General features: G+C 46.2%; 1 protein-coding gene across 1 annotated transcript in view; it reads left to right on the forward strand.

The window, feature by feature from the left end:
• LOC141165381 (uncharacterized) overlaps positions 1–23792 on the forward strand; it is a 95681-nt gene extending 71889 nt beyond the window's left edge. The window contains exons 9-10 of the mRNA XM_073650974.1: positions 9711–9906; positions 23236–23792. Coding sequence (XP_073507075.1) covers positions 9711–9906; positions 23236–23280 — 241 coding nt within the window. The 3' untranslated portion in view covers positions 23281–23792. The remainder of the gene's footprint in view (positions 1–9710; positions 9907–23235) is intronic.
• Positions 23793–24000: the final 208 nt, after the last annotated feature.

Genomic DNA, 24000 nt, shown 5'->3' on the forward strand with positions numbered 1-24000 from the left:
GCCGTGGCCAAGGTGAAAATGTGCCACAACCAACAGCCACATCTTCTCGCTCCCACTTCTTGACCGAATTACTAGGGAAGCACAGAACAACACCAGTATTGAGAACTGGTTATTAATTGGATAGCAGATAATACTTCCAGTTACCTGGGCACCACCACCTCCGGTCTGTCTTCCACACGGTCAACTCTTAGTAGCCGTGAGTCTCGACCGCATACTCCTCCTCACCCTGATGCTCCTTCCTCCCACCATGCCGAGTGTCGTCAGACAGCAAGTGATCCCACACTTGGACACTCTGAAGAGCTGTTCACTGGTCCATTTCCATATTTGGGCCTCTCGCCTGATACGCTTGAAGTGGTGGAAGAGGAGATCCCATGTTGCGATGCCCAAATATTTGAACAGCCATGGCCACAGGAAGTCGACGTTGGCAATCTTTCACAAGAGGTGGCCGATGACGAGACACAATTGCCAGGAAGTGAGGAGGAGGATCGTGGTGCGCAAGTGGAAGAGGAGGCAGTGGTGGATGATCTAGTAACTGACCCAATGTGGAAGGAGGACATGCAGAGTGAGGCCAGCAGCACACAGGGGGAGGGAGGCAGAGTACCCCAACAGGCAGGAAGAAGCAGTGTGGTGGCCGCAGACAGAAGGCAGGCAACCGTTCCCCGTAACACCAACACGAGGGACGTTGCCAGTACAAGCGGTAGGTCTTCCAGAGTCTGGAATTTTTTTAAAGTCTCTGCTGATAACCCCAAAAAGGCCATATGTTCCACCTGCCATGCCAGCATCAGCAGGGGTGACAAAACTACCAGCCTGACCACCACCAGCATGATCAGGCACATGTCAGCAAAGCACCTGACTTTGTGGGGCAAAACCCAGGGTCCACGACCAGTGTCAGCGGGTGTCAACACTGCTTCTTCCACTGTTGTGCGTGCAATAGAACCACCTGTTGTGTGTGCAAGGCAATCCCCTGTCCATACTGCATGTAAAGATGCCCCTCCTCTCAGTCTTCACTTGTTATGGCAGTTTCTCAAGAAACAGCATCAACGTCCACGTCCACGTCCCACCGCAGCGTTCAATTGTCCATATCCCAGACCTTTGAACGAAAGCGGAAATTCGCAGCTAACGCCCCACAGGCCACAGTCCTAAATTCACACATTTCACGACTGCTTGCATTGGAAATGCTGCCTTTTAGGCTGGTGGAGACGGAATCCTTCCGCAATCTTATGGCGGTGGCCGTCCCTCGGTACTCGGTCCCCAGCCGACACTATTTTACCCGGTGTGTCATTCCGCACTACACAAGCACGTGTCCCAAAGCATCTGCCGTGCCCTCAACAACACAGTTACTGGGAGAGTCCACCTGACAACGGACAAGTGCTTGTGGCCAGGGACGGTACATCTCTCTGACGGCACACTGGGTAAACATAGTGGAAGCAGGGACCCAGTCGGACCTTGGGACGGAACACATCCTCCCCATACCAAGTATTGCGGGCCCTATGTCAGTCAGAGTTGCCCCCACAGTGTACAGCTCCTGCGCATCCTCCTCCTCCTCATGTTCAGCCTCCATCTCAGATATCACCACATCAGTTACAAGCTGGAAGCATTGCAGTACTGCCTCCGCCAAGCGGCAACAGGCTGTGCTGAAACTCATAAGCTTAGGTGATAAACCTCACACTGCTTGTGAGTTGTGGACAGCTGTGAAAGAGCAGGCAGATCTGTGGCTGAGACCGCTGAACCTACATCCCGGCATGGTCGTGTGTGACAATGGCCGTAACCTGGTGGCGGCTCTGAGGCGAGGTGAGATCACACACGTACCATGCCTGGCTCATGTGCTTAACCTCGTGGTTCAGCGGTTTCTTAAATCGTACCCCGAGTTGCCAGATCTGCTCGTGAAAGTATGCCGCCTGTCAGCTCATTTTCGGAAGTCGGCTACAGCTTCTGCTGCCCTTGCTGTGTTGCAGCAGCGTTTGCAGCTTCCGGCACACCGACTGGTGTGTGATGTCCCCACACGTTGGAACTCTACCCTCCACATGTTGCAAAGGATTTGTGAGCAGAAGAGAGCAGTTGTGGAGTTCCAGCTGCAACAAGGCCATCGATGTTCAGGTCAGACTCCACACAAAAGACCTCAGGAGTGGACCTGGATGTCTGACATATGTACCATCCTGACAAACTTTGAGGAGGTCACCAAGATGGTGAGTGGCGATGACGCCATCATTAGTGTCAGCATCCCACTTGTCTGTCTTTTGCAACGCTCTCTGCAGAGAATTAAAGAGGAAGCATTGCAGCCAGAGTATGATGAGATGGATCAAGAAGCCGTAGCGGGCAATTACACACAGCCCAGCCTCATCTCATCCCAACGTGCATTGGGGGACAATGAGGGAGAGGAGGAGGAGGAGGAAGAACAGGAGCTGCTATCATGCGTTGTAGACGGTAGTACCTGTACAAGTGTCATACCGTCGGTTCAGCGTGGGTGGCCTGAGGACAGGGGGGAGGAGGAAGAGGAGGAGGAGGAGGAGAGCATGGTCAGTCGTCATCTTGGTGAGGACACGGAAATCTTGCCCGTTACCAGTCTGGCACGCATGGCTGACTTTATGTTACGCTGCCTTAACCGTGACCCTCGCGTTGTCAAAATGTTGGGTGACAGTCATTACTGGTTGGTGACACTTGTAGACCCCCGCTACAAGGAGAACTTTCACTCTCTTATTCCTGAGGTGGAGAGGTCTACAAAAATGGGGCAATACCAGAAGGCCCTTGCTGCAGAACTCTTAAAAAAATTCCCATCTGAACAGACTAGCGGCAGAGGTCACAGTTCGTTGCCCAACCATGGCGTACAGGCGAGAGAGATGCAACTCCAATCCAGCAGAGGCAGGGGAACACTGTCAACGTTCTGGGACAGTTTTCTGACACCCGCCCAGCTTACAGGCCCTGAGGCGCGGGGTACTCTCACAAGGAGTGGAAAGTTTCAAAAGATGGTGAGGGAGTACCTTGCCGATCGTACCAGCGTCCTCCTTGATTCCTCTGTGCCTTTTAATTATTGGGTATCAAAGCTGGACACTTGGAATGAACTCGCTCTGTACGCCTTGGAGGTCCTGGCCTGCCCTGCCACTAGCGTGTTATCGGAGCGTGTTTTTAGTGCCGCTGGGGGAATTATAACTGATAAGCGCACTCGCCTGTCAACTGACAATGCTGACCCTTATCAAAATAAACAAGGGCTGGATTGGGCCAGACTTCTCATCACCACCAAATGACAGCAGAGTAACATAAAGTCAAATCCACTGTGTTATTTCGAGAGGTGTATTCACATGCACCGCTCCACACCCACACATGGGTATACGCTTCCTCGTTTCGGCTGTTTAATCTTCTTCTCCTTATCCTCAGCCTCCACCACCACTATACCACCAGGGTGCCAGCATTGCAAGTTCCTCCGTCCTTATTTTTGGCAGCTTTTGCTTGCAAGGCATAAGCAAATACTATGGGACACCCACTCCCCAATAATGGGACTTATGTTTGTAATATGCTGTACTGCATGGCTCTTGTAAGGGGCATTGCAAGTTGCTCCGTCCTAATTTTTGGCAGCTTTTGCTTGGAAAGCATAAGAAAATACTATGGGACACCCACTCCCCAATAATGGGACTTATGTTTGTAATATGCTGTACTGCATGGCTCTTGTAAGGGGCATTGCAAGTTGCTCCATCCTAATTTTTGGCAGCTTTTGCTGGGAAAGCATAAGCAAATACTATGGGACACCCACTCCCCAATAATGGGACTTATGTTTGTAATATGCTGTACTGCATGGCTCTTGTAAGGGGCATTGCAAGTTGCTCCGTCCTAATTTTTGGCAGCATTTGCTGGGAAAGCATAAGCAAATACTATGGGACACCCACTCCCCAATAATGGGACTTATGTTTGTAATATGCTGTACTGCATGGCTCTTGTAAGGGGCATTGCAAGTTGCTCCGTCCTAATTTTTGGCAGCTTTTGCTGGGAAAGCATAAGCAAATACCATGGGACACCCACTCCCCAATAATGGGACTTATGTTTGTAATATGCTGTACTGCATGGCTCTTGTAAGGGGCATTGCAAGTTGCTCCGTCCTAATTTTTGGCAGCTTTTGCTTGGAAAGCATAAGCAAATACCATGGGACACCCACTCCCCAATAATGGGACTTATGTTTGTAATATGCTGTACTGCATGGCTCTTGTAAGGGGCATTGCAAGTTGCTCCGTCCTAATTTTTGGCAGCTTTTGCTTGGAAAGCATAAGCAAATACTATGGGACACCCACTCCCGAATAATGGGACTTATGTTTGTAATATGCTGTACTGCATGGCTCTTGTAAGGGGCATTGCAAGTTGCTCCGTCCTAATTTTTGGCAGCTTTTGCTTGGAAAGCATAAGCAAATACCATGGGACACCCACTCCCCAATAATGGGACTTATGTTTGTAATATGCTGTACTGCATGTGACGCGCCCCCGGGGCTGTGTGTACACGTGTGTGGGATACCCGGTGCCGGGTCTCTTCGGTCTGTAGTCTCCGTGGCGGTGACCCGGTCCCGTGGCTCAGGCTGGTCAAACCAGTGGCAGTCTTTCTTAGGTTTTGAGGTTAATTGTCCTACTGCGCCACCCGTGGATTGCGGTCAGGGAGTACCACCGCTGCGAGCCAGACCGCTGAGGCTGGTGTTGTGTGCGCAGCATAGAATGGGATAACTCCCCTCGGGAGGAGTATAGCCTCAGGGCAGTGAGTGTGGATAATGGGGGTGATGGTGCACGAGCGCAGCATTAATGACTCAGAGTCTTTGCAGTGCAGTTCAGGGTCTTTACTGATGATTATAAGGTAGACCCTCCCGGGAGTACTGGCTAGCATAAGAGGCCTGGTCAGTCTGTGAGCAAGCAGGAGTTCCCCTGGCCAGGTAGAGTTGTAGGCCTCCCCGTCTGTCTGCACTCTTCCTGGCTACCTTGCTGTAAGCGGGTAGAAGTAGCCCACGTCCCTGAGTGTACCGTGTAGTGCTCACCCGTATGGCTGGTGACTTGGGGCCTTCTGTTAGCCTCCGCTCTACGATGGCGGTGCTGGTCCCTTGCTTGTGACTGAGCCTCCGGGCTTCTATGGTCTGAGAACCTGAAATCCCCTGCCGGCTGGTTTCTGCTGCTGGATATATAAGTCCTCACAGCTTCGGACTCCAGTGTCCGGTTCCTATTGTCTTCTGCCAGGGCGAGCTCTGCTCAGCTTCCAGCCCCTGGTCTTTAGCTCCTAGCTCCTACAGATCTCCTTGCTGTTACTTTCCCTTGCTCTCACTCTGACTCTGACTGTTCTCTGACTCACTCAACCCCGCCCCAGATCCAGTTTATAAGGGCAGAATTCTCCCTTCCCAGGATTGGGGCAGGAGGATGTTGCATGTTTAAGGGATCCTGACCAGGAAACCTCCCACTTGCTCTCCGACGTAATATCTCTATTACTGTGGTGACCAGACCCCTGGGGCGCCACACATGGCTCTTGTAAGGGGCATTGCAGTTCTTCATAATTTTTGGAAGGCCTTCCATTCACTGCTTAAGCCAACAGTGCACGGGAGACCCAGTTGCTATAAATGGAAAAAAAGGTTTAGTTAACGCCCTCTGACCTCTATGTCATTTCCAAGGGGCATTGGAGTGGCTCGAAATTTTTGGTAGGCATTGCACTCACTGTATGCCCTATAACTGTGTAGCCGAACCACTCCTTTTGTTACAGAAACATATCCTACAAGACATATCTGGTTGACTGGCCTGATATTGATGTGAATGGTCCCTGTTCCTCCTGCTTTTTCTCCTTTGCCACTACCTCATCCATCATTTATCACCTGAAGCTTTGTTTTAACGGGAGTCATAGAACTTGAATAGTAGCAGGAAAACATCCAGCAATCCTCGGAGGAGGTAGGATATGCGCCAAAACGCTGACCACCTCAGGCCTAGCCGCTACTACATACATGCGCTTGCATTACAACAAAACAAAGCAGATGCTAACTTCTCTCATCCTCATCATGCTCCTCACCTTGGCACTCTCAACTCCCCTGATGGAGAAGCCAGGGCCCATTGGAGGAGTCTGATAGTCCGGTGGGCTCGGCCAATGCTGCCCTAAAGCAGGCCAGGCTAAGAAAAGTGTGGGAAAGGTTACCGGGACAAATAGTGGTGGCTGGGGACCGAGTATGGACACCCGGCCACCCCCTGGAGGCTGGGGAGCAAGCGGGGACACCCGGCCACCAGGCGGCTGGGGACTGAGTATGGATACCAGGCCGCCGACACAGCCATGGCGTGGTGGCCAGATTCCGCCTCCACATGCCTAAAAGGCCCAATTTCAAGTTCAAGCAAGCAAGCAGTATGGTATTGCAGCCTGGGGTTGGGTGGGTGGCAGGCTGCATACTTGAGCTTGTATTGCAAGGAATGGGGGAGGTACAATTGAACACTGCCCTGGGACTAGAACTTGCATGGGGATAGTTGCAAGTCTGCATCTTCTGATGCGGTAAGGATCACTTATGATGGGCACACTTTTAGACAGTGACTTGGGAGTCAGAGATGCTTCCAGGGGTCTTCCCCATGCTGTTCCCTTGTCTTTTCAGCACTTTATGCATGTGTCACACAGCACATGGCCAGATAAGGTTGCAAAATGTTAAAATGACATTTCACGGTGAATGCATTTGTCATAGTTGAAAGCAATACAAAAGTGCAAAAACGCATAAAAAATGCTACTTGTGAACATAGCCGAAGGTGTGGAGGAGTATTTTTGTTTTTGGTCATTTATTTTAACTTATACACAAGTCTTTACCCTGGAAAGGATGTTCCTTAACATATTTCACAGGAAAAAACGTTTTATTGTGAGCCTGTAAAAGTGGCTTAATACCTCTGACCACGTTGTTCACAGCAGTGACCTGGGGGTCAGAAATGCTTCCTGGGGCGATCCCCATGCTGTCCCCATGTCATTTGAGCACTGTCACTATCGTTTTGGGCACTTGTTAGGCTTTTAAAAGACTGCCGGGGGTGCTGCCGCAAAAATGCTCGAGTCTCCCATAGACTAACATTGGGCTCGTTGCTAGGGTCGAGCACCCGAGTATCACGGCGAGCTCGGCCCGAGCTTCGAGCACTCAAGCATTTTAGTGCTCGCTCAACACTAGTTTCTATCTATCTAATCTATGTGTGATGCTCTATTCTTTCTATTCTAAATTGCCGGGTACCGATGCTGAATTGCCGGCTGGCTTTTTTAAAGAGACGGTGCATGAAAACACTATTATTTTTTTTAATAAATCCTTTACACTAAATGACAAGTACAGTAATCAACACTGTCACTGTACTTCATATATATGTGACTGACATGTTTCTATCTATCTAATCTATGTGTGATGCTCTATTCTTTCTGTTGCAAATTGTCGGGTACCGCTGCTGAATTGCCGGCCGGCTTTTTTAAAGAGACGGTGCATGAAAACACTATTATTTTTTTTAATAAATCCTTTACACTAAATGACAAGTACAGTAAGCAACACTGTCACTGTACTTCTTATATATGTGACTGACATGTTTCTATCTATCTAATCTATGTGTGAAGCTCTATTCTTTCTGTTCTAAATTGTCAGGTACCGGTGTATGCCGCTGATGAATTGCCGGCTTTTCGTGTAATACATTCTACATTATTCTTAGTTGTTTTACTTCATGCAGAATTAACCTACAAGGAAAGAAAGGGTTTATTTTCATTCCGATATTTGTGTCCCATTGACTTGCATTGGTTTCCGGTATCGGAATCGGCGATATCCGATACTTTTTGGGTATCGGTCCGTTCCAATCCGATACGATATTTCCTGATATCGGAAGGCATCGCTCAACACTACTAATAACCCAATATATCATTTGCATTTTTAAATTTACTTTTCTTTTTTTCTTACGTTCTCCCTTAATATTCTTTGCACCAAATTGTTAAAAAATATTCAAAAAGTTTGCCCACAATCATTAATGCTTTTTAATTTTGTTTTTAACCTTTTGGCAACTTTCTAGCCCAAAAAGGTACAAATTTTGCAAAACAAAAATGTTGCAAAATTTGTGCAAATTCTTCAGGCATACATAAAATCCTTTCAGGGCAGGAGAGACTGGAGTATATTTGTGTAAAAAAATTGCAACTTTTGAAAAAGGTGCAATTGGTGAGTTGGCAGCATTTATTCACGTTTCTCTCACTTTTTGATTTTTTACTGAATGTTGGGCGAAGCTTCTGTTGAATGAAATTGCCTTACAGAAAGACAAAACTGTGGAATTTTGTGAAATAAAGGAAATAATTTGTATATTGTGTACAGTTTCATGAGATTGGATATGATCAAAAGACATGTGATTTGAAGCTTCTGGGTTCCAACAAAAAATTTACCATTTATATTTTTTATATGCTATTATGTTGCCGATAGGCATTACGCTTCCTCAGGCATGGCTGCTGCCTTTGTATAGGTCACAAATTGCAGTTTTTATAGCAACGCTATTTCTCAATCATAACAATTAAAAATAAAAAACATGCCTTGAAGTTGTTGTTAACCAGTAAAGCAAATTATTCTCCCCTTGTGTCTTATGACCTCTGGTCTCGGATGAAGCATCTGTACAGGTCACCAAGTTGTGTTTATGGCTGAAATAAACAAAAGTTTTGTAGGAGAAAGTAGCTGACGTGAGGTTCGGAGGAAATTTTATTTACCAGAAACCTTATTTCCTTATTCACCAGATTTCACTTTCCATTTTTCAGTTTTTACTTGTCTTTAATTTTTTTCCACACTGGTCCTTGTGTGGAAATGTGACCAAGGTATGAAGTGATATGGTTTAGGCTACGGTCACACAACAGTGTTTTCTCCCATCTGAGAAAATCAGGTTGATTATGCTGATCACACTCTGATCAGAGTGTGATCAGAGTGTGATCCGAGTGTGATCCGAGTGTGATCAGAGTATGATCCGAGTGTGATCAGAGTGTGTGATCAGAGTGTGTAATCAGAGTGTGATCCGAGTGTGATCCGAGTGTGTGATCCGAGTGTGTGATCAGAGTGTGATCAGAGTGTGATCAGAGTGTGATCAGAGTGGGATCAGAGTTTGATCAGAGTTTGATCAGAGTGTGATCAGAGTGTGATCAGAGTGTGATTAGAGTGTGATCAGAGTGTGATCAGAGTGTGATTAGAGTGTGATCAGAGTGGGATCAGAGTGTGATCCAATTTTCTCTGATGAGTAGAAGATGGAAAAACAGTTCTCAATCTTCTACATTCTGTCAGCCCCAGAACAAAAGACGTGTAGATCTTTGCCACCAGCTTAATTCTCTTATGTATTAAAAATGTAAAATTAAGCAGCCTCACGAATAACCTTGATTAGAATGTCTTTTGTGTATATAGCTCCTATGAAAACCTATGTGTCTCTATAACGACAGACAAACTATTCATCCTAGAGACACGTTAAATGTCTAACTACTGGATCAGACTACACACAGGGCTCGTTTGTAGTCTGTTACCATGGGGATACATGGTTTTATATTCAAACACTATTTAAAAAAATGTTTCATTTTTTAATTTTAGAAACATTTATAGCAATAAAAATAAAGCTTAAAGTAATATCAAATGGGTAACCTTGGACTCTCATAGGTTCTTTTAATTTTTCAATGCAAGAATAAAAGTATTAGTTTTTTTCTCTAAAATTCCCCTAAAACTTGGGACCTTACTTCATTAACTGGATCACTTTTTTTTCTGTAGGTTAATTGATCCAGAAGGAAACTGTCAGGAGGATGCTTGGGATTATACTTCTCAGGAACCTGTTCTTGTCAACCCCAGTTGTGTCTTGGAGATATCATCGGAGGGGGATGCCGCGGCAATAACACTTCCATCATTTGGATCTCAGAATTCGAGACCTGGCTTCCACCTATCCTTAGGAAATGTTGACGTGCACATGGTAACTTTATGGCTGTATTTGCAGTAAATTGAAAAGTTGTTAACAATATTCCCTTTTAAATAGAAGAGTCCTCATGATAATATAATGATACTAAGACTTCCAGAACTACCAATTTGTAATGTGCAGCGTCACCACTGGAGATCTAAAGCATTTTCAGGCACCCATGCAATCAATGTGCTTTGCATGTAGACATGTGCCACATTTTCCCATAATGAAATAATGTTTTTGTAGATAAATTCCATTGGCTAATAGATGAGAGTTCTTATGAGGTAACCAATCTCATTTACATAGAAGCTCTCATGTCAGGACAAACCATTTTTTATTTCTTATAAGAGTATTTGGTCATTAAAGAGGGACGTATGTGACTCTCGCAGCCCTGCCCTGGGAGATGGGGGTACTCGGAGCCGGGTCAGATGTTTGGTGAGTTGCAGCCGTGGCCTGGACCCGTTCTGTGCCCAGGGCCGTCACACTAAAAAAAGGGGTGTAATGGGCTATCAGGGTTGAGTGGTTGCTATCGACTACGCCACCTGTGGTACCTGGTGAAGGCCATCAGCGCTGCTGCAGTCCTCTGAGGCGGGATGTTGTGGCAGCCGACGTTGATACTGCTCCCCATTACCTCCGAGTAATTCCAGAGCTTAAATCAGGACCCCGCACCAGAGTGTTCCTAAACTTCTGTCTGTGTGTGTGTAGACAGGCCCGGTCTCCCTCTGGACTACGCTCAGAATAAGGGTACGGGTGGCAGCTCCGCTCCTTCCATTACCTGGTGGGATCCTCTGGGCCTGCCAGGCTTCCCTGACTAGGATGTAGAGTAGCAAAGTCAGGTGTCGGGGGCCGGTACCCCTCTTGCAGCTGGAATCCCTCTGACTAGGCCAAAAAAGCGAGGACAGGTGGCGTATACCGCTCTGTCTGCATCCCCCTGGCATCCTTTTGCAATGGAGCTACACTCCTAAGCTCCAGGCCTTCTTGGATATGGACCTTGACCGGGTTGAGACATCAGTTAACTCCAACCCGCCCCTCGACTCAAGGCCAGATTGCGAGGACCGTGTCTCCATCCACTGCAGGTTCACCCAGAAGCCAAGTTCAGGGATGAAGATCTCAATTAAAAGACCATGAGCCCAAGATGGCTGTTCATTAAATATGAAATATTAAGTGTAAACTAAATGTGCGTCCTCCACCCCCACCCTCTACATGCTTCCCCTATCTTTTGGTTCCCCAGTCTCCCATTTTCCCGGGAGGGGCAGCACACTAGTGCCTATTATCCCCCTCTGGTGGAAGAAGTGTGGTGTTGGATGTGAAAGTGGGGTCCTGACCATTGCACCGTTCTTACCTCGAAGGAGGGATACCACACCCCATTGAAGAGGTGCAGCATCCCTGTGGCGGTCGAACCCTCAGGGGCGCCACAGACGCATAGTACCCTCTATAACCTAGAGGAGAGAGCAGCTAACAAGCAACAGTTCTCATCATGGTTCCATGTTTTTCACAAACAGAACTCATAACCATTATGGTCTGTATGTCTGCTCAGATCAAGAGGTCTGCCCTAGTGATGGGCGAGCACTAAAATGCTCGGGTACTTGATGCTCGGGTCAAGCACATTGGAAAACTCGGGTGCTCAACCCGAGCAATGGGCCCAATCTATGTCTATGGGAAACTCAAGCATTTTTCAGGCGGCTCCCCCCGGCGGTCTGCAGAGGGCCTAAAAATTTACCAAACTGATGGGAACAGTGCTCAAATGATATGGGAACAGCATAGGGAAGACCCCTGGAAGCATTTCTGACTCCCAGGTAATTGCTGTCAACAACGTTGTCAGAGGTATTAAGCCACTTTTACAAACTCACAATAAAACATTCAAAAGCGAAACCAAAATGGATTTTCCTGGGAAATATGTTAAGGAACATCCTTTCCAGGGTAATGACTTGTATAAAAATCAAAATAAATAACCAAAAGCCAAAATGCTTCTCCACACCTTGGGTATGTTCACACGTAGCAATTTTGATTCGTTTTTGCACTTTCTCATTACTTTCCACCGTGACAAATGCATTCACCAGGATATGTCATTTTAACATTTTACATCCTTATCTGGCCATGTGGTGTGTGACACATCATCAGACACATCGTGTTTCATTTATGAAGGAGGGACTCTGAAAGTCACAAAGCCTATTTTTATAGGGCCATCAGACGGCCTTAACTATTCTTAAAGGGCCAGCAGTCGGCCCTCACTATTCTTAGAGAGCCCTCAGCCGGCTATGTTTTATTGTTCCTATTACTAAAGAGTGGTTCTCCTATACTGTTATTGCGTATGCAGTGAGTGGTAGGGCTGCCCAAAATTTGGACGCACCCCAATACCCCTGTGAAGAGACTTAAAAGAGGGACTCCTGAAAACAATGTTCCCATTATTAGGAAGTAGGTCTCCCATTGTGCTTGCCTATGCAGTGAATGCAAGGGTTGCCAAAAATTTGGAGGCACTCCAATGCCCCTTGGAAGAGACGTGAAGGTCAGAGGGCCTCCTGAAAACAATGTTCCCATTATTAGGAAGTGGGTCTCCCATTGTGTTTACTTATACAGTGAATGCAAGAGCTTCCAAAAATTGGCAGGCACTCCAATGCCCCTTGGAAGAGACGTGGAGGAGGGCTTCATAAAATAATGTTCCCATTAGAAAGGAGCGGGTCTCCTATACTTGTAATGCACATGAACTAAGTGTATGGGCTGACAAACATTTACCCCTGGGGGGTATACATGAACATACTTTATAAAAAATTTTTTTATGGGCATCATAAATACCCTCTAGAATTTTTTTGTGGGAGTTGCATCAGGGACCATGGTCATCCTGCTGATATGGGGGTGGAGAATGAGGATGTGGAGAAGGAGTAGGACAAAAGCAAATAGCCAAAATCAGGAAGCGTATACCAATGTGTGGGTGTGAAGAGGTGCATGGAAATACACGTCCCCAAAAAAGACACTGGATTTGAGTTTATGTTACTCTGCTATCATTCGGTGGTGTTGAGTAGTCTGGCCCAATCCAGCCCTTGTTCATTTGTTCAGCCTGTCAGCATTTTCAGTTGACAGGCGGATGCGCTTATCAGTTATAATTCCACCAGTGGCACTAAAAACCCGCTCTGATAAAATGCTGGTGGCAGGGCAGGCAAGGACCTCCAAGGCGTACAGAGAGCCAGTTCATTCCACGTATCCAGCTTGGATACTCAATAATTATAAGGCACAGGGAATCACAGAGGACATTGGTATGGTCGGCAAGGTACTCTCAAAGCATCTTCCCGAACTTTGCACTCCTTGCGAGAGTACCTCGCGCCTCAGGGCTTGTGCAATGGGAGGGGCTGAGAAAATTCTCCCAGAACTTTGACAGTGTTCCCCTGCCTCTGCTGGATTGCATTTGAGTCTCTCTCGCCTGTACTCCTTGGTTGTCCAACAAAGTGTGCCCTCTTCCGCCAGCGTTTTCAGATGGGAATTTTTTTAATAGTTCCGCAACAAGGGCCTTCTGGTACAGCACCATTTTTGTAGACCTGTACGCTTCAGGAATAAGACATATAATGTTCTCCTTGTAGCGTGGGTCTAGAAGTGTCACCAACCAGGAATGACTGTCATCCAAAATTTTGAGAACGCGTGGGTCATGGGAAAGGCAACGTAACATAAACTCAGCCATGCGTGCCAGACTGCTAACAGGCAAGACTTCCGTGTCCTCACCAAGAGGATGACTGACCATGCTCCCTTCCTCCTCCTCCTCTCTGTTCTCTGGCCATCCACGCTGAACAGACGGTATGACAGTTGTGGAGGTAGTACCGTCTATAGCACATGAAACTAGCTCCTGTTCTTCCTCCTCCTCTTCCTCATTGTCACCCAATCCACATTGGGATGAGATGAGGCTTGGCTGTGTGTAATCACCCTGTATGGTTACTTGCTCCATCTCATCGTGCTCCGCCTGCAATGCATCCTCTTTGATTGTGAGCAGAGAGCATTTCAGAAGACAGAGTAGCAGGATGGTGACGCTAATTATGGCGTCATCGCCGCTCACCATCTTGGTGGAGTCCTCAAAGCTTTGAAGGATGGTACATATGTCTGACATCCATGTCCACTCCCGAGGTCTTATGTGTGGAGTCTGAACTGAAAATCGATGTCCTTGTTGATGCTGGTACTCAACAACTCCCCTCTTCTGCTCACAAATCCTTCTCAACATCTGCAGTGTAGAGTTCCAATGCGTGGGGACATCACACACCAGTCTGTGAGCCGGAAGCTGCAAACGCTGCTGAAACACGACAAGGGCGGCGGAAGCTGTAAGTGACTTTCTAAAATGGGCACACAGGCGGCGTACTTTAACAAGCAGATCTGACAGCTCCGGGTAGGATTTGAGAAACCGCTGAACCACGAGGTTAAGCACATGGGCCAGGCATGGTATGTGTGTAAGCTTACATCGCCTCAGAGCCACCACCAGGTTCCGGCCATTGTCACACATGACCATGCCTGGCTGTAGGTTCAGCGGTGTGAGCCACAGATCTGCCTGCTCTTTCAGAGCTGTCCACAACTTTTCAGCATTGTGCGGTTTGTCACCTAAGCATATTAGCTTCAGAACATCCTGTTGCCGCTTGGCCGAGGCAGTGCTGCAGTGCTTCCAGCTTGTGACTGATGTGGTAATTTCAGAGATGGATGCTGAAGAGTAGGAGGATGCTGAGGAGGATGAGGTGCAGGAGCTGTAGACTGTGGGGGCAACCCTGATTGACCTAGGGCCCGCAATCCTTGGCGTCAGGAGGACGTGTTCCGTCCCAAGGTCCGACTGGGTCCCGGCTCCCACTATGTTAACCCAGAGGGCCATCAGCGAGATGTACCGTCCCTGCCCACAAGCACGTGTCCGTGGTTAGGTTGACTTTCCCGGTAACTGTGTTGTTGAGGGCACAGCTAATGTTTTGGGACACGTACTTGTGTAATGCGGGGACGGCACACCATGAGAAATAGTGGTGGCTGGGGACCAAGTACCGAGGTATGGCCGCCACCATCAGGTTGCGGAATGCTTCCGTCTCCACTAGCCTAAAAGGCAACATTTCGAGTGCAAGCAGTCGGAAAATGAGGGAATTTAGTAGTGTGGCCTGTGGGGAGTTGGCTGCATATTTGCGCTTGCGTTCCAAGGACTCGGGTATGGACAACTGAACGCTGAGCTGGGACAAGGACGTGAACGTGCTTCCTGATGCTGCTACTTGAGAGTGTGCAACGACAGGTGCAGGCCAGGAGGCATCTTCGCATGCACCATGGACAGGGGATTGTCTTGCATGTACAACAGCGGAAGAAGCAATAAGGCCACCCGCAGACACTGTTCCTGGACCCTGGGGTTTGGCCCACAAAGTTGGGTGCTTTGCTGCCATGTGCCTGATCATGCTGGTGGTGGTCAGGCTGCTAGTTTTGCCACCCCTGATGATGCTGGCCTGGCATGTGGTGCAAATGGCCTTTTTGGGTTTATCGGCAGAGTCTTTAAAAAATAACCAGACTCGGGAAGACCTAACAATTGTACTGGCAACTTCCTTCGTGTTGGTGTTACGGGGAGCGGTTGCCTGCCTCCTGTCTGCGGCCACCGCACTGTTTCTTCCTGCCTGTTGGGGTGCTCTGCCTCCCTCCCCCTGTGTGCTGCTGTCCACGCTCTGCCTGTCCTCCTGTCAGGTTGGGTCAATTTATATATCATCCACCACCTCGTCTTCCACTTCCGCACCCTGGTCCTCCTCCTGACTTTCTGGCAATTGTGTCTCATCATCGTCCACCTCTTGTGACACTTTCCCACCGTTGCCTTCGTGTGACCGTGGCTGCTCAAATATTTGGGCATCACTACATGCGATCTCCTCTTTCCCCGCTTCAAGTGGACCGGACGAGAGGCCCGAATCTATAAATGGAAAAGTGAACAGCTCTTCAGAGAGTCCTAGTGTGGGATCAGTTGTCTCCGGGCACTCGGCATGGTGGGAGGAAGGAGGATCAGGGTGAGGAATATGCAGTCCAGACTCACGGCTACTGAGACTTGACCGTGTGGAAGACAGGGTGGTGGTGGTGGTGGCTAAGTGACTGGAAGCATCCAACCAACAACCTTTTGACACTGCTCTGTGTTCAATAGTGGTGTGCTGCGGTCACCTAGGAATTGGGACAGGAAGGTCGGGCGAGAAGATGTGGGTGTTTGTTGTGGCACAATTCCAGCTTGCCCACGGCCTCCTCCTCGGCCTCTGCATGCACCATCACCATCACATCCAGTTCCCCGTCCCTTGCCACTCGCCTTGCCCATTTTAAATGGAGGACAATATCTTCCATGCTCACTACAAATAGCTAAATTTGGAGTGAAGTTATATGTAATCCATGTGATGGAGAAACCACAGTTTTAAATACCTGACCTGTAGGTAACTAGTTTGAACAGCAAACCGGTGTCAAAAACTTTGCTGACTCACTGAAAAAAAATTAGAATGGAGGCCAGAAATGGCAGAATTTTCAGCGCAATTATATGCGATCCGTGTGACAGAGAAACCACAGTTTTAAATACTTGGCCTGTAGGTAACTAATTTCAACAGCAAACCGGAGCCAAAAACTTTGCTGACACACTGGAAAAAAATGTGAATGGAGTCCAAAAATGGCAGTATTTTCAGCGCAATTATATGTGATGCTTTTGACGGAGAAACCACAGTTTTAAATACCTGGCCTGTAGGTAACTCTTTTGAACAGCAAACCGGTGTCAAAAACTTTACTGACACACTGAAAAAAATTTAAATGGAGGACAAAAATGGCAGTATTTTCAGCGCAATTATATGTGATCCGTGTGACGGACAAACCACGGTTTTAAGTAGCTGGATTTTTAGCGCTGTAATATGGAAAGGACCTGGCTGTATTCTGCAGTGCCAACAAGCAAATGGCGCAGAAAAACGGTGTTCTCTGGATTGCCTTTTAATCAAATAATTAGTATTAAGATCCAAAAAAATTATTCCTGGCCTCTGAGACCTGGGCCTTTGTCTAGAAATATCTAACAGTTGCAGAAGGCAGAACTGGAATGGAGCCTCTTGTGTTATATGCACTGCAGTCTGCTATATACCCTGCCTGCCTGCCTATATACACTGCCTGCCTGATATCTCTGCAGAAGGACTGTTTGTTGAGATGGATATGTGTAATGTACTTGCTTTCTCTCTACACTACCTAATACACAACCAAATCTCTCTCTGACGCAGCAGCATCACCTCTCCCTACACTGCCTGATTGCGGAGTAGGCTGACGAGCATGGCGGCGCCAGGTCTGATATAGACCTGATGACGCTGTGCGGCCAGCCAATCACTGTAATGCCACAACCAACATGGCTATGGCATTACAGTGAGTGGCAGGCAATCCCTGCATGTTGATTGGTGCTCTAAAGAGCGCCAAACATGCAGGTAGGGAACCTGAGCATCCGCCCGAGCATCTCGCAAGTACTCGGCGAGCTCCGAGCATCTTGAGTACTAAGATGCTCGGGCGAGTACCGAGTATATGCGAGTATGCTCGCTCATCACTAGTCTGCACCAAAATAAGGCACTTACGTCTGAGTCGCAGATCAAACTCACCAATGCAAGTCCATGGGTCCATTAAAAAATTGGATGCCATCTGTGTTCTGTTTTTTTTTCACTGACTGATAGGAGAAGCTTGTGAAACCTCTTACAATTTTACATACAAGAGAAATTAATGAAACTCTGATGATAAAAATTGACATACTGACTGTAATGGAACTCCATTCAAGGAAGTCTGGCAGCTCTAAAAAAGGTTTTCATGGACAGTTGTTGAACAAGCCACTATGTTTAAAAGGTCCTATGGAGACAATGGCCTTCACCCTTTAACCTCTATACAGGGATCTTGACTTATATAGCCTCCTGGGTTAAGTCAATGGAGTGGCTGCTGGCCGGTTGAGCAAATTGTCAGAGAAAAAAGTCATAAGGCTGGGTCATACTAGGAGGTCAAAGTCATGGACAGAATTATTAGTTGGGTGATCAGAAAAATGAGCCAAGGCCACAAATTAAATGCCAGTAGATTCAGGATACAATGATTAGTAAAGGTATTAACTTACAAGTTACCTGCTTGCATAGCAGCACAAGTTCTAAAAATCAGAAAGGCTCTTGTGTCACCCCACATCAAACGCAATAAAAGTGTGGCACTGCCTAGAGACATATGAAGAGCTGATAGGGTCAAGTTCAGATATGGATGCTACATTGACCAAACACTGATGACAATCTGATCCAAATCAAAGATGAAAATCAGTCTCTTTTTGTGTTTGAGAAAAATCACTGACATCTGAATGAGGTCTTAGACTGTCCATGTATCCCAGCTCCTAAGCTGGAGGTGTCATATGTTGGGTGGCTCCCAGATTTAATGGATTGCCTGTAAATAGAAATCAAACATTTGCCTCTAAAACCTGTAAACCATTTACAGGATCACGTATAAATATGATATATAAGGGGGCGCTATTAGATTTACATCCAGGGCCTGCTGCGGATAAAGGCAGTAAACCAAAAAAGCTGCAAGGAGGATAAAATGTAAATATATATTGTATCTGCGCTGGTCCTGGTTTGATTGAGGTACTGACAAAAAGTATTTAAGGAGAGGTAAAGTTTAAAATAAGATATTTTATTGGTTTAATAAATATTTTAAAAGGAGAGTATAAAACCAAGGTTATAGGACAGGGTCCTGTGCAAAGTGGAAGTGGAAAAATCGGATGGATGTAGAGGTCAATGTTGAGTGGAGATCGCCTAAAAGGAAAGAGGAGCGGTATTTAGAGAGTGACCTGTTTGACTCTACTAATTATTGTCGTATTGGTATAAACTATTACCTGTTTGGTCTTGTTTGGCTGACCGTATAGAAGCTCAAAACTAGAGATAAGCGGTGTTCGACTAGAACTGTTCGCCAATCTCAAATTCGAGCTGTTTTGGGCGGTGTTCGAGTCGTTCGACGAACGCGAACGATTTGCAAAAAATTTGGCTGTTCGAGGTTATGTTCGATAACTGTTTGTGCACCAAAAGCGTAACTGGATTTTTTCACATCATGCAGGGATTGTCTGCCACTCACTGTAATGTCACAGCCATGGTGGTTGTGGTATTACAGTGGTTGCCCAAATCGATGGGAACAGTGCTCACAGTGAAACATGAAAAGCCGGCAATTCAGCAGCGGCATACACCAGTACCCGAAAATTTAGAACAGAAAGAATAGAGCATCACACATAGATTAGATAGATAGAAACAAGTCAGTCACATATATAAGAAGTACAGTGACAGTGTTGGTTACTGTACTTGTCATTTAGTGTTAAAGGATTTATTAAAAAAAATAATAGTGTTTTCATGCACCGTCTCTTTAAAAAAGCCAGCCGGCAATTCAGCATCAGTACCCGACAATTTAGAACCGAAAGAATAGAGCATCACACATAGATTAGATAGATAGAAACATGTCAGTCACATATATAATAAGTACAGTGATAGTGTTGATTACTGTACTTGTCATTTAGTGTTAAAATAAAGGATTTATTTAAAAAAAAATTGGCGTGGGGTTCCCCATAATTCTAGTCTCTAGCGGAGGTTAAGCAGACAGCTGGGGCAGATGTTTGAAGCCTGGGAAGGGGGTAATACCCACGGAGCTTCCCAGGCTACTAATATCAGCCCCCTGCTGAATACCTAGCCTTTACCAGCTATTAAAATGGGGGACCCCCCAAAAAAATGACATGGGGTCCCCCCTATTTTAATAGCTAGCAAAGGCTAGGCAGACAGCTGGGGGCTGATATTAATAGCCCAGGAAGGGTGCCATGAATATTGGCCCCCTCCCAGGCTAAAAACACCAGCCGTCAGCCGCCCCAGAAATGGCGCATCCAATTCTGGCACTTAGCCTCACTCTTGCCCTGTAGCGGTGGCAGTGGGGTAATAGGGCTAGGGTTGATGTCAGCTTATAATGCCAGCTAACATCAAGCACAGGTTAGTAATGGAGAGGCGTCTATAAGACACCCCCATTACTAACCCCATAGTCAAAGTTAAAAAAAACCACAAACACCCAGAATAAAGTCCTTTAATTGAAAAGCGCATGCCTGAGCTTCTCAGTGTCTGCGGCATGACAAGCTGGATGGCAGCTTTCTGCTGCGATCCAGCCTGTCATGTGAATGTAGCAGAGCTGGAGCCGTCCTGGGAATCATGGAAAGGTAAAGATGATGTTGGTTTATTATTTTACTTTTATTGCAGAAGACATTGGCTTCAGCTGGAATGGGCGTGATGGTAAGTATGGTTTAATTTAGAACATTAAAAAATTGTGTGTTTATTTCAAATAAGGACTTTATTCTGGGTGTTGTGTTTTTTTTTTAAATACTTTACTAGAAATTCATGGCAATCATGTCTAATATTGGCGTGACCGCATGAATTTTGGGCTTAGGGCCAGCTGATAATACCAAGCTGGCCCTAACCCCTTTATTACCCAGTGAGCCACCGCACCAGGGCCCTGGATGAGTTAGGTACAGCGCCAGAAGATGGCGCTTCTATGAACGTCCTTTAATTGAAATAAACACACAATTTTTTAATGTTCTAAATTAAACCATACTTACCATCACGCCCATTCCGGCTGAAGCCAATGTCAATATTCATGGCACCCTTCCTGGGCTATAAATATCAGCCCCCAGCTGTCTGCCTAGCCTTTGCTAGCTATTAAAATAGGGGGGACCCCACGTCATTTTTTTTGGGGGTCCCCCATTTTAATAGCTAGTAAAGGCTAGGTATTCCGCTGGGGGCTGATATTAGTAGTTTGGGAAGCTCCGTGGGTATTACCCCCTTCCCAGGCTTCAAACATCTGCCCCAGCCGTCTGCTTAACCTCCGCTAGAGACTAAAATTATGGGGAACCACACGCCAATTTTTTTTTTAATAAATCCTTTATTTTAACACTAAATGACAAGTACAGTAATCAACACTATCACTGTACTTATTATATATGTGACTGACATGTTTCTATCTATCTAATCTGTGTGTGATTGTCTATTCTTTCTGTTCTAAATTGTCGGGTACCGATGCTGAATTGCCGGCCGGCTTTTTTAAAGAGAGTGTCTTCTGAGGAGATTGTCAGCTTTTGGACACCTTAGAAGGTGTTTTCTATGTGTTTTTATTTGCCTGCCATTGGTTTTAATGGTGTTCGACGGTGTTCGACAGTGTTCTAAGGTGTTCGACGAACAGTTCCACGAACATCCCGGTGTTCGACGAACCGAACCGAACCCGAACACTACGGGGGTGGCTCAACACTACTCAAAATCGTATGATAGTACGATAATTTAGATCACTTTGAAAAAAGGAGGGTGAAGGTCAATAAAGAACACAGTGGGAGGTTGGAGGGACTATGATGACAATCGGTGGTTTACCTGAGTTAAAGTGAAGTAGCTTTAGTTCAGTCGAGTTCTGTACCTATGAGGTAGTACTGGTTATACACTCAAACCCATGGTGAAAGGTCTAAGAATTGAGAAGATTAGATATTCCATTGCAATTGGTTTGGAGAGCTAAGTTATTTATTGGGGTAAATTACCTGAAGTTGAAGGTTAAATGTCTGCGGGATACCCAGCTGTGCAGTGTTGGAGTGTATAACTGACGCGCCCCCGGGGCAATGGGGTACTCGGCAGCCGGGCCTATGGATGCTGGTGGGGGATAGGTCACAGTTGCCGGCCCGGTCCATGGCCCAGGGCGTCAACCAAAAAGGGGATAGTAACTTGGATAGGAAAATTAAAAATGAAGTAAATAGTTCGTGATGTCACCTGTGGTACCTGGTAAGGTTTACCAGCGCTGCTGCAGACCTCCGGGGGAGATGGGATGGCAGCTGAGGTGTTTCTGCTCCCCACAGGTGGAGCGGGTCCCCGGGGCAGTGTGGAGTTTGGTGGGTGGTGATGCTGGAACTTGTAGTGCAGGCGGGATGGCGCAGCAGGAGTAATTGACAAAGACAGGGGATTCACTTCAATACCTTTACTGGTGCGGATGTCAGGTACGGTCCAGGGTACTCAGTAGGATGGGTGCACTTCAGGACTTCTCCCCACTGAGCGGGTATAAGGCCTCCTGGTCTGTGTCTGCCTCTCTGTATGCTCCTGGCCAGCCTGCAACTGGGCCTAGCTTATGTGTCGTGCTGTTCTCACCTGTTGCTCGGTAGTAGGACCTTCTGCTGGCAACCACTATCCCTGGTAACGCTGGGGCCTTCGTGGTTCCTGGTCCTGTAATGGGTCTAGCTTCAAGTCTGCCAGGGACTTGTAGTCCTCCTGGAATGCCAGTGATCCCTACTGGGTATAAAGGACTCTGTAGGCGCGGACCCAGTGTCTGGTTTGTATATCGCGGTGAGCCTATGATACTCCTCTGCCCCCTCAACTCCTCTCTCCTCTCCTCCTTGCCGTCGGCCACACTCAGGACCCTCAATACGCAGCAGCAGACGCGCTGCGTCTTCGCTGCTCTCAGCGTCAGCACGCTCTCTCTCTGACTAACTTCTCACTCCCTGCCTGGCTCCACCCTCCATATTTATATCCCTAACGGGCTCCCCCTGGTGGTGTGAGGTGGAAGGGTGGAGGTGTTTGTATGTAGTGAGTGCCTCTTGTGGAGAAGTCCGTCCATGCACCCTGGGTCCTGTGGTACCTGTGAACAGCAGGGTGCCACATAACCAGTACTACCTCATAGGTACAGGACTCGACTGAACTAAAGCCACTTCTCTTTAACTCAGGTAAACCACCCATTGTCATCATAGTCCCTCCAACCTCCCACTGTGTTCTTTATTGACCTTCACCCTCCTTTTTTCAGAGTGATCTAAATTATCGTACTATCATACGGTTTTGAGCCACTATACGGTCAGCCATACTAGACCAAACAGGTAATAGTTTATACCAATACCGAAATAATTAGTAGAGTCAAACAGGTCACTCTCTAAATACCGCTCCTCTTTCCTTTTAGGCAAACTCCACTCAACATTGACCTCTACATCCATCCGATTTTTCCACTTCCTCTTTACTCAGGGCCCTGTCCTATAACCTTGGTTTTATACTCTCCTTTTAAAATATTTATTAAACCAATAAAATATCTTATTTTAAACTTTACCTCTCCTTAAATACTTTTTGTCATTTACAGGACCACAACATTTACTTGCACTGACTGAATTTCACCTTTTTAAATCTTCCTTCTTCTCCAAGGTTGTGGGACAAAATCATCTAAAAACATCCAGATTTCTGATTTTCTCAAATTTTTGTTGTTGTTCCTGTCCATGCTTATGAAAATAATGTGTGACCAATTTTAAAATAATCAATAGATGAACCATGGGTAATGATGCTTTTCAGATGATGAATATTTGTTTCCATTACTTTTTAGATGAGCAGACCCAGTTCCAACCTCAGCAACAGATATTTACAATAAGTCACAAGAGGAGCCCTACACAATCTTCAAAACATATGACCACCCTTAAAGGTTTACTGATGATTTTATTTAATGGCGAAGAACAAAAGATATCAAAGGATCTCCCAAATTCCTATAAAATACAAGGAGACTATGGTAGAGAAAAAAATGGAAATAAGAGGCAACTACAATATTGGTTTACAAAGAAAATGGTAATGAACCCCCTTTGGATCAAGTATACAGTTAACACATTTCAGAGTCACATTAGCTCCATCGGGAACATACACTTTTGACTTTGATTGATCTGTATTGATTATTATGAAAAGATTGCACAATTTGCTCATTGTATTAACCCAGCGCCATCCTAAAGATCCTAAATTTACATGAGCTTTTAAAAAATCTACATATTACAATTTACTTTTAATTTATTGGATTATTTATTCATTATTTTATTAGTATTTATTAAAGTAAATTAATGTATTTTGAATTTAATTTTGTGAGCATCTGAATAAAAAGTTAGATTTCACACAAAATAGGCCATGTGTAACAAATGTCCAATAAAGAAAATATTGCAATTGAACAAAAGATTTTCTTGGTGTTATACATGTAGGATGTCTATGGGTAATGTTTCTCCTAGTAGGAAAGTACAAGCCAGCTTAAGAAGACTAATGGTCATGGTAAATGTATTTATTATTTATTTATCGGCCTTCAACTTGATCTTGAGCCATGGTGACTTGATGG

This window comes from Phyllobates terribilis, unplaced genomic scaffold (genome assembly GCF_046119375.1).
Source record: "Phyllobates terribilis strain yellow unplaced genomic scaffold, ASM4611937v1 Scaffold_11__3_contigs__length_659146591, whole genome shotgun sequence".
Taxonomy (NCBI): domain Eukaryota; kingdom Metazoa; phylum Chordata; class Amphibia; order Anura; family Dendrobatidae; genus Phyllobates; species Phyllobates terribilis.